Source organism: Pistacia vera, unplaced genomic scaffold (assembly GCF_008641045.1).
Source record: "Pistacia vera cultivar Batoury unplaced genomic scaffold, PisVer_v2 Contig189, whole genome shotgun sequence".
In the NCBI taxonomy this organism is placed as follows: Eukaryota; Viridiplantae; Streptophyta; class Magnoliopsida; order Sapindales; family Anacardiaceae; genus Pistacia; species Pistacia vera.
Window position 1 is genome coordinate 593,223 of NW_022195989.1, and position 11,615 is coordinate 604,837.

Consider the following 11,615-nt stretch of genomic DNA (forward strand, 5'->3'; position numbering starts at 1 on the left):
TCAGATTTTGTTATTTATTAATACCATTAAAATAACAAAATTATGTGTAGGTTATTTTACAATATTTGAGTTGATCAATATCAAAAAGCTTTTTATATTTTTGGAATTAAACAACTCACAAAGATTACCCTTTTTTTTCTTCATGTTTTGCTAATTGTGTTGAAATGACTTTTATGCCCCTACACCGTCTAACACCCTAACTCCATTATCTGACAGGGGTAACAGTACCACGTTCCGAAAATACTAGATGAAAATTGTATTTCCTGAAATACAACCCCTTCCTCAACTTCAATGCTTCTTCGCCAACGCCTCACAACTCTCAATCGCCATCTCTCCACTTCCTCTTCATCCACCAAAATCCCACTTCTCTACACGCACACAAATGAAAAACCAAAACGACCCCGTCACTCTCCAATGGAAAGTGCTTGGTTTTGGGCATGAAAATGCTGTGTTTGTGCCTAGATTGAACCCTTATTTGGGTGATGATCTTGTTCAGTGTGTTGCTCTTGGTGGAGTTCACTCTGTTGCTTTGACTTCACTTGGGAAGATTTTCGCTTGGTCAGTGAGTAATTAACAACTTTACATTCATTATTTGTTCATTGATTGAGTGTTTGTTTGGTGTGAAGGTTTAAACATCTTTTGCTTAGGCGTCATTTAGCAAGCTTATATAGTTATTGTAAGTGTATGTATGTTGAGTAATCAAAGGTTAAAAAGTGTCCTTTTTTTTTTTTTTTTTTTTTTTAAGAAGTAAATTAGCAAAATCACTTTTATTTATGATTGCAACGAGATGTTGTTTTATTTGGAGTCATGAATCTTGCAGGGGTAATGATGGTCTTGTGCTTGATTGGATAAATATCAGGAGAAGAGAGTTGTTGCACATATTCATCACATTGTTTTGTTCACTTTCGTGTTTTTAGCCTGATAATAAATGGCCTATCATTAAAAGTTTGCAGGGGTTATGGTGGTTTTAGCGTACTTGGACATTCTGTCTATCATAGAGAGTTGTTTCCTAGATTGGTGGAAGGTTCTTGGAATGGGAAAATACGGCACATTGCAACCAGTGGGACACATATGGCTGCAATAACTGAATCAGGTTGTTCGTCTTAACTGACCCTGTATTTTGTATGGAAATTCCTTTACATGTATATAGTAGTGGGTTTGCATTTTAGATAGAGGCTGTTAACCTGGACTAAATTTATATGAGTTTTGATTTGCGACCTCTGGAAACTGCCCTCTTGACCTCATAATGTGGAAAACATATCAATCTAGTACTGCAGAACAAATTGAATGGAACATATTTCAAATGTCTGTAGGTTTATGTATTCTAGCATTTATGGGTTTCTAGTTGTTCTTTATGAGAAGATGATTCATATTGCCTTCATATTAATTACGGAAAGAATAAAGAAAGAGGGATGTCAAATATCTTAATCCATCTATTATTGAATATGGGGGAACTTTGCACTTGGAGTCAAGATGAAGGAGATGGAAGATTGGGCCTTGGTCCTGGTTGAGGCCCCAATGAGGGAGGTGGGCTTAGTATCCCTTCTAAGGTCAAAGCATTACCTGTACCTATGGCTGATGTTTCTTGTGGTGGCTTGTTTACAACAGTGCTGACAGAGGAAGGGCAACTTTGGAATTGGGGAGGTAAAGATATCAACTCTTTTGTCTTATTTTCTCTCCTTATCTCTACCCAATTGCAGTTTAGTTATTTTCATTTATTTGTTTGGAAAAGTTGCACAGTTCTGGATATCACTCTCTTAAGTTCTCAACTTTGATGAAATTTCATTTATCTCTGCTTCTCTAACATTATAATGACATCATATTACACATTGTCATGTGCTCTGCTCAGCAAGTTCTAACTATGAGCTTGGAAGAGGTGATAAGGTTGGTGGTTGGAGACCTAAGCCAATTCCTAGCCTTGAAGATGTTCGTATCATTCAGATAGCAAGTGGTGGCTGTCACTCCCTTGCATTAACTGGTAAAATAATTGCTTAAATTCACGATTGCCACAGCAACGTTATTAAATCCATTCCTCACTTGTCACCCCTTCCTTCCCATTTTAGGCTGTATACTAATATTGGTTTTCATTTTTTATGTATAATTTCAGATGAAGGCAAAGTTCTTTCTTGGGGATATGGTGGACATGGTCAGTTGGGTCATTCTTCAACCGAAAATCAGAAAGTACCTGTGGTGATNCTCAGAAAGTTTTAACTATGAGCTTGGAAGAGGTGATAAGGTTGGTGGTTGGAGACCCAAGCCAATTCCTAGCCTTGAAGATGTTCGTATCATTCAGATAGCAAGTGGTGGCTGTCACTCCCTTGCATTAACTAGTAAAATAATTCCTTAAATTCACGATTGCCACAACAACCTTATTAAATCCATTCCTCACTTGTCACCCCCTCGTTCCCATTCTAGGCTATATACTAATATTGGTTTTCTTTTTTTAAGTATAATTTCAGATGAAGGCAAAGTTCTTTCTTGGGGATATGGTGGACATGGTCAGTTAGGTCATTCTTCAACCGAAAATCAGAAAGTACCTGTGGTGATCGAGGCTTTAGCTGATGAGCGTGTAGTATACTTCTCTTGTGGGGGCTCATCGTCAGCAGCCATAACACGTAAGAAGAGTTAAATGGTCTTTGATATTTCCATCACCCTTCAATCCTACAATCTTCCAACGTATCTATAGTTATCCGATCTCATAATAACACATAAATGAGGTTTGAGGATATCTTTTAGTATTCAACTAAGTTGAAAGATACTTAAATTTAATAAAATCAAATATTTGGATATCATTATAGAACAATAATTTTATATGCAAAACAAATAAATAAAGCTCATGATTATATATTTGTTTTTACCATAATGTTTGATAATTTGCTATATATTCAGATAAAGGGAAGTTGTACATGTGGGGAAATGCCAAAGAGTCTCAATTGGGAGTTCCTGGGTTGCCAGAGGTACAACTGTGCTTATTGAAGTCAATTGGGACCCCACAAGGTGTTATCTATTGCAGTTGGTGCATCTCATGCCATATGTTTGGTTTCCAGGTCATGTTGTTACAATGGTCTACTAATCAAAAGGTTTTCTCAACTCATATAGACACAACAAACAAGTATGTATCGTTTAATAGCTCAAACAGAGGCTAGAACAGATGTGTAGAATCTGAGGATAGGATAAGTTCTTTAAGTTACTAAAATATTGCCAAAGCATTTAGGAGGTGAATTCAGATTGTTGACTGGTTAGTCAATAAGTGGAGCTTCACCTTGACAATGGCTGACTCATAAATGCTTTTGTTTGATTCCCTTTAATGAATTAAATTATCTGGGAAGACTAGAGAATTTTGACATTATAAGCTCTTGTCAGAAATGCAAGTTACCTTCCAAATCTCATGTAATGCCTGTTGTTCCTGTTAAATTTTACCATCATGCTAGAATGAGAGTTTTTTCGTATTTTACCTGATCAATGAGATAAAGCCTGATTAAATAAAGTTGACACTTATCCACTTTACTCTAATTTAGTCTCCATTGCTTAACTTAACCACTAAAGATCATGCAAACATCCAGATAATTGCTCATGCTAAACACTGAGCTGCTCAACTGAGCAAGTTAGCATTGATCGAAATTGTCAGTCTTGACAGAGGACCACAATTTAGACCTACCATCATGTTGTATCCCAAATAATTAAATGCCAACTACTGCCTTTCAACAACCAACATTTTTGCAGCTAGTTGTCTTCACTAAACATGGTTTTCATTCTCCCATTTTCAAGTCCAATGAATATTCCAATTCATTCATTAAACTGCGAGATGGCATCTAGATTAGAGCTCGGTTGGCCCTATAACCGCATTTTTCATTTCCATGTCTAATCCTTCCAACTTCTCATATATCTCATCACTTGCGGATGCTCTTGATCCTTAGACGCGAAACGGTTCACAAACCTCTAGTACAATCAAGAACATCCAACTTCTTTTCTCAACCTCTTTCTCTCATCTCTTTCCTTACTTGTCAACATTTTCCCAGTTTCCTTCTTCTGCATAGATATTTGAGAGCAAACATGATAGCTCGTCATTTTTTTCTTGTATCTAATTCAAGCAACTTCTTGGCAACACTTCTCCCAATCAGATTTTCCAGAAGTCTGCAAGCACCAAGAAACAACATCCCGTTCCAGCATATTATCAAAAACTTTAATGATGTAAGGACAAAGCCGCATCTTGAATACATGACAATAATTGCATTCAATACAATATAGCAATGTTCCAAATTCTTAATTATATAGGCATGCAACTGTTAAGCTAAGTCCAATCGCTGCAACTGTGAAACTGCAGTTAAGACGATAAAAAAAGTCACCTCATCAAAATCAATTTCTTCTGATACATAGCTCAATGAAAAGCACATACCTCAAACATGTATTTAAATATATTTATTATTGAATGAAAAGTTGAAGATTAAAGAGTATATTATTAGCTGCATTGGCTCATTTCATACAAGTTTGGTATATAAATAACTTACATTAAATAATACAATGGTTTTAGTAAACCAACAACAGCCTTAGACAGGCCAAGAAAAACTAGTAACACACCCAGAGCAGCACTGAAAAAACCCAGACGCAGCACCTCAAAACACAACGGGGAGGCCAGAAATAGTCTTCACACCAGCTCACAGTCTGCAGCAAACAACACCAGAACAGCCAGCAAGAAACCATCCGCCAAGGCCTTACGCCAGCAAAAACAAACAAACAGCCAGGAAAAAACTGTCAAAAACCCAACCCCAGAAGAAGAACCTACAGCAGGCATGATCACCCAAAAACCCACTATACAACAAACAACTGGGGCAAGGACAGCAGCTAAAAAAATCCGAACTCAAAATACCACAACACTCAAAAAAACTGCCTCCAACTGCCACGAAAGGAACCCACAACATCCCAATGCAAACACAAACAAAGACACACCACGAGAACATGCCAACACAACAGAGCGCCCAACCAACCAAAAACCAACGGAGAGGAATCAAAGCCAAAGAGATCCTCTTGAAAAATAAATTAACAACATCGGGCAAGGACAACAGCTAAAAAAATCCAAACTCAAAGACCACAACACTCCAAAAACTGCCTCCAACTGCCACGAAAGGAACCCCCAACACTCACGCAAACACACAAACAAAACACGCCCAGAGAACATGCACAACACAACAGAGCGCCCAACCCCAAAAACCAACGGAGAGAAATCAAAGCCAAAGAGATCCCCTTGAAAAATAAATTAACAAAGAAGCAATGAAAGTAAGATTTAGATTAAGTAATTAGGTGGAGCCGGCAGGACCTGATTGGATTTGGGTCTTAATCCTCAATTAGAATAAAAACAATATTGTAATAACCAACACACAACCCAGTCTCCCCGTAAGGTTGAAGAAAATGTCAATCATTACCTTTCTTGAATCATAATCTCATACAGACGGCCCCATAATTACAAGAAGTCGATACATTCAAGAGATAAGAGCACAAATTAAGACAAACAAAGCTAATTTGTTTTTTCTCCCATTCCAATGAAATTTTCAAGTTCATGTACATATTATTATATAATTCATTGTAGCTATCTGCATTTAAGTAAAGATTGAGGCTTCATGTTACCTGAGCAAGCGGCGGCCGTTGGAGACTGGAGAAGCGGCAGTCGGTGGAGACTGGAGGAGCTTTAACTGAGAGTGAATGAGTGAGTGACTGTGAGATATTGTAAAAGAACGAGAGTGAATGCGAGTTGAAACAGAGGATGTGATTAAAGGGTTCAAAAATATACACATACCTTGGATGAGCAAGACGTGGAGTTGTTTGTGGCTCTGAGATTGGAGATGCGGTGATGGTGGAGACTGTAGACGTGGCTCTGGAGAGTGCAGACTGGAGAAGCGGCGATGGTGGAGTTGCGTGGGTAGCGGCGACGGTTCGGTGGATTGCTCGAGTGAGTTTGGAGAGACGAGTGAGTGAGTGTGGGAGGAGATGAGGGGGATTTCAATTCAAAGACAAACCGAGACCCGCGCGTGTACCCGTCTCACTGCTTTCAAAACGGTCGACCGGTATGGGTCTAATCATGGACTTACCCTATTATTCCTAGGTATGGGTCGAACCGGTGGACTGAATCTCTTTTGCCAAATCTAAGTGATATTAGAGGTACAAAGTGATGTGATGAAAATAAATAGATGATAGATATAAAAGTTAAACTTATCATATCACTATTTTATTCATATCACTTTATACAGACATCTTTCTATTCATTCCCTATCCATTACTTCGTATAAACATCTTTTTAAAATTCTTCATACTTTTGCATTAGTGATTTGAAAAACTACAATAGATAATATTAGAGAATTACCGTGACAAACTACAAACCAAATTCAGAAAAAGGATTCTTTACACGGTAGAAACATCTACAATGGAGAATTAAAGTAAACTAACAATCCAATGTTATAATAGTTGAAAAAATTCAACTAAAAATAAATTTGACCAAAGGGTTTTTTTGGATGAAACAAAACACTCTGCTGCTAATCTTTAATTCTTTATCATCCCTCTAAAAATGATTCGATCATCAATCTCAGAACCTTAACCTTCTTTACGAATATTTCTATAATATCCCACTCATTACAGTCAAGATTATGATATTATTAGTGAAGTGTACGCAATCAGAACATCTTGACAATTTCTACTCACAAAAAGAATTTGATCCCCCAAACTCTCTACTCCCAGGTCATTTAATATAAAAGCATACAAGTTTCTCATGAGAATTTCCTGAAAATATCAAATTTAGATCACGTTTGTTGCATCAGGGCAACGGTTTAATTCCATCCGTTAATACTACAAGATAAATTAGTCTACCGTAATTGATATTTGTAAATGAAGTCTATATTTTATCCACGTTTAAGAATTTTTGAGTAAATAAACAAAGAAATTGAAAACCTTTATAATATATAGAATCAGTTTTGTTATTTTATTATACCATTAAAATAACAATTATGGTAGGTTATTTTACAATATGAGTTGATCAATTCAAAAGCTTTTTATATTTTTGGAATTACAACTCACAAGATACCTTTTTTTTCTTCATGTTTTGCTAATTGTGTTGAAATGACTTTTATGCCCCTACACCGTCTAACACCCTAACTCCATTATCTGACAGGGTACATACCACGTTCCGAAAATACTGATGAAATTGTATTTCCTGAAATACAACCCTTCCTCAACTTCAATGCTTCTCGCCAACGCCTCACAACTCTCAATCGCCATCTCTCCACTTCCTCTTCATCCACCAAAATCCCACTTCTCTACACGCACACAAATGAAAAACCAAAACGACCCCGTCACTCTCCAATGGAAGTGCTTGGTTTTGGGCATGAAAATGCTGTGTTTGTGCCTAGATTGAACCCTTATGTGGTGATGATCTTGTTCATTGTGTTGCTCTTGGTGGAGTTCACATCTGTTGCTTTGACTTCACTTGGGAAGATTTTCGCTTGGTCAGTGAGTAATTAACAACTTTACATTCATTATTTGTTCATTGATTGAGTGTTTGTTTGGTGTGAGGTTTAAACATCTTTTGCTTAGGCGTCATTTAGCAAGCTTATATAGTTATTGTAAGTGTATGTATTTGAGTAATCAAAGGTTAAAAAGTGTCCTTTTTTTTTTTTTTTTTTTTTTTAAGAAGTAAATTAGCAAAATCACTTTTATTTATGATTGCAACGAGATGTTGTTTTATTTGGAGTCATGAATTCTTGCAGGGGTAATGATGGTCTTGTGCTTGATTGGATAAATATCAGGAGAAGAGAGTTGTATGCACATATTCATCACATTGTTTTGTTCACTTTCGTGTTTTTAGCCTGATAATAAATGGCTCTATCATTACAAAAAAAAAGGGAAAATGAAATTACAAAATTTTGAATTAATTGATTCTTGTGAACATCCATTAGAGCATCACATCGACCAACATATCAAAAACTCGTTCCAAGGCAAATGAAGCAAAAACAAAAGACCATAAAAAATCCAAAGTAGGCATTTTCTTCTTAGCTTAATGAATGTAAAATCTTATATATCAATTGGAAATGGCTTTAAACTTTTGCTCGGGTTTTATTTGTTTAAAACTTATTCCCATCTAAGACAAAATTAGTTCAAATTTCCATTTCAATCATCCATTATTCAAGCATAAGGTCCAAACTCTCCATATTACCAATCTATCTACCTGAAATGATTTTGTATGTTGAGATATAAAAAAATATCTAAACTACCAGTTTAAAGAGAATCCTAACAGTTTCAAGAACAAAGTATCGAAAATTTAAATAATAGAAACTATATAACAATTTTACATACAAAAACTTCTTAGATGAATTTTAAACCAATCTTTTATTTTCTTCTTTGTATTCACCCAAAAGACAGATTCTGCGACAAAAATTTAGGTATGGTCACTTTACTAAGTCAATGAAGAAGATGCTTTGATCACAGCAGAGGATAGAACGTAAGAAGATATCCATAACTAAGAAGCAATGAGAAAGCAACCACTGCAGTTGAAAAAGTGTGAAAGATCCAATAAAGAAATTCATGCACCATATATATAAAGTCTCGTTGCTGCTGAGCATAGAGTGATATAATTTTTTTAAGGTGAAATTTTTTACCATCATGCTAGAATGAGAGTTTTTCTGATTTTACCGATCAATGAGATAAGGTCTGATTAAATAAAGTTGAGCAGCTTATCCACTTTAATTTAGTCCCATTGCTTAACATCTAGATAATTGTGTCTGCTAAACACTGAGCTGCTCAACTGAGAAAGTTGAGCATTGATCGATATGTCAATCCTGACAGAGGACCATGATTTAGACCTACCATCATGTTGTATCCACATAATTAAATGACCACTACTGGCCTTTCAACAACCAATATTTTTGCAGCTAGTTGTCTTTACTAAACATGGTTTTCATTCTCCCATTTTCAAAGTCCATATGAATTTCCAGTTCATTCATTAAACTGTAGATGGCATCTAGATTAGAGCTTCGTTTGCCCTATAACCAGCATTTTTCATTTCCATGGCTATCCTTCCAACTTCTCATATATCTCATCACTTTGCGGATGCACTTGATCCTTAGACGCGAAACGGTTCACATAACCTCCATATCAATCCAAGAACATCCAACTTCTTTTCTCAACCCTTTCTCTCTCTCTTTCCTTACTTTGTCAACATTTTCCCAGTTTCCTTCTTCTCTGCATAGATATTTGAGAGCAAAACATGATAGCCGTCATTTTTGTCTTGTATCTAATTCCAACTTCTTGGCAACAACTTCTCCCAATCAGATTTTCCATGAAGTCTGCAAGCACCAAGAAGCGAACCCCAAATTTCCAACACATTCCCCTCTTCACCTAATTTTTAGACAACTCATAGGCTTCAACCACCCTCCCACCCTACCTACATATCCACAACACCAACAATAGCGCTCAGTTGAGGCTGAATCTTGTATTTACTCTCCATCAACTCAAATATTTGAAGACCTTCATCAACCAAGCCAGCATAACCAAGCGACAACACTGCAACAAAGTAACGCATCAGGTTCATGTCACATTCTTGCATCTGCACACAAGAAAGCTCTACAATTGCATTTTTTTAGAGGTTTGGGCAGACACATTTTCAGCATAAGAAATTGAACCCCGATTAGAACGTATCAACAAAAGCAGAGCCTACAAAGAAATTTTTGTCCAACAATGGGGGATAGAAAATCCATGAAGTTGCTTGCCCAAATGGCCAACTCTATATTTCCCATTGGATTACAACTGGGACACATTGCTATATTCACACATTGATTTACTTTCTCTCAAACATCTGCCTAAAAGTAATGAAAGCTTCCTCAACCAATCCATTTTGGGTATCCCCAGCATCATAGCATTCCAAGTGGCTTGATCTCTGTTCCAGTATGGTTTCTCTCAAATTTTTGAGAAGCTCTAATCAAACCAGATTTTGCATACATGTTTAATAACTTTCCATTCCCGCAACTGAATGCCATGCCTTAAGAGATAAGCATGGGTCTGCTTTCCAATATCACGGTTTCTCAGATTTGAAGCTACTCAAGCAAAGCAGTAACATAACGAATCATCATATTGTTGTTTCTGCATCCATAAAAAAGCATTAATCCTTCATCATCCACCCATTCTGACACAAAGCAAAATCATTGTATTCAAAGAAACAACATCCCGCTCCAGCATATTATCAAAACTTTAAATGATGTAAGGACAAACCGCATCTTGAACATGACAATAATTGCACTCAATCCATAACTGGCAATATTGCCAAATTCTTAATTATTAGGCATGCAGCTGTTAAGCTAAGTCCATCCTGCAACTGTGAAACTGCAGTTAAGACCGATAAAAAAGTCACCTCATCAAACAACTTTCATCTGATAACATAGCTTCAATGAAAAGCACAATACCTCAAACATGTATTTAAATATATTTATTATTGACTGAAAAGTTGATAAGATTAAAGAGTATATTATTACTGCATTAGCTCATTTCATACAGTTTGTTATTATAAATACTTACATTAAATAATACAATGGTTTTAGTAACCACAACAGCCTTTGGACAGCCAAGCAAAACTAGCAACACAACCCAAGAGCAGCAGCTGAAAAACCCAACGCAGCACACCTCAAAAACACCACGGGGAGGCCAGAAACCAGTCTTCACACCAGCTCACAGTTCCGCAGCAAACAGACACCAACCAGCCAGCAAGAAACCATCCGCCAAGGCCTTAACCAGCAAAAAACAGAACAAACACCAGAAAAAAACTGCCAAAAACCCAACAGCCCAGAAAAAACCTACAGCAGCATGATCACCCAAAAAACCCACTATACCAACAAACAACATGGGGCAAGGACAGCAGCTAAAAAAATCCGAACTCAAATATTCCACAACACTCCAAAAACTGCCTCCAACTGCCACGAAAGGAACCCACAACATCCCAAGCAAACACAAAAAAGACACCTAGAGAACATGCACACACAGCAGAGCGCCCAACCAACCAAAAACCAACGAAGAGGAAATCAAAGCAAAGAGATCCTCTTGAAAAATAATTAACGAGAAGCAATGAAAGTGAGATTTAGATTAATAATCGGTGGAGCCGCAGGACGTGATTGAATTTGGGGTCTTAATCCTTAATTATAAAAACAATATTGTAATAACCAACACACACAACCAGTCTCCCGTAAGGTTGAAGAAAAGTCAATCATTACCTTTCTTGAATCATAATCTCATACGGAGACGGGCCCCATAATTACAAGAAGTCGGTACATTCAAGAGATAAGAGCAACAAATTAAGACAAACAGAAGCTAATTTGTTTTTTCTCTCCATCCATGAAATTTTCAAGTTCATGTATATTTATTATTTAATTCATTGTAGCTATCTGCTGTTTAAGGTAAGATGTGCTTCATGTTACCTGAGCAAGCGGCAGCCGGTGGAGACGGGAGAAGCGGCGGCCGGTGGGACTAGAGAAGCGGCGGCCTGTGGAGACTGAGAAGTGGCAGTCGGTGGAGACTGAGGAGCTTTAACAGAGTGAGTGGTGAGTGACTGTGAGATGAGTTTAAAGATACGAGAGTGAATGTGAGTT

The 11,615-nt window shown here is 37.0% G+C and overlaps 1 protein-coding gene across 1 annotated transcript; it reads left to right on the forward strand.

The window, feature by feature from the left end:
- The first annotated feature begins 292 nt into the window (after nucleotides 1-292).
- LOC116127067 (RCC1 domain-containing protein RUG3, mitochondrial-like) lies at nucleotides 293-3,401 on the forward strand. Its single transcript, XM_031412731.1, has 7 exons — nucleotides 293-558; nucleotides 954-1,093; nucleotides 1,850-1,978; nucleotides 2,108-2,190; nucleotides 2,543-2,615; nucleotides 2,890-2,957; nucleotides 3,048-3,401. Exons 1-7 carry the CDS (start codon nucleotides 383-385, stop codon nucleotides 3,144-3,146), a joined length of 768 nt encoding a protein of 255 aa, XP_031268591.1. The 5' UTR covers nucleotides 293-382; the 3' UTR covers nucleotides 3,147-3,401.
- Nucleotides 3,402-11,615: the final 8,214 nt, after the last annotated feature.

Coding starts and splice junctions, on each gene's coding strand:
- LOC116127067 (XM_031412731.1), top strand. CDS start 383: ATGAAAAACCAAAACGACCCCGTCACTCTCCAATGGAAAGTGCTTGGT. Junction 2,616..2,889: donor ATCGTCAGCAGCCATAACAC/GTAAGAAGAGTT, acceptor CTATATATTCAG/ATAAAGGGAAGTTGTACATG. Junction 2,958..3,047: donor GAGTTCCTGGGTTGCCAGAG/GTACAACTGTGC, acceptor TTTGGTTTCCAG/GTCATGTTGTTACAATGGTC.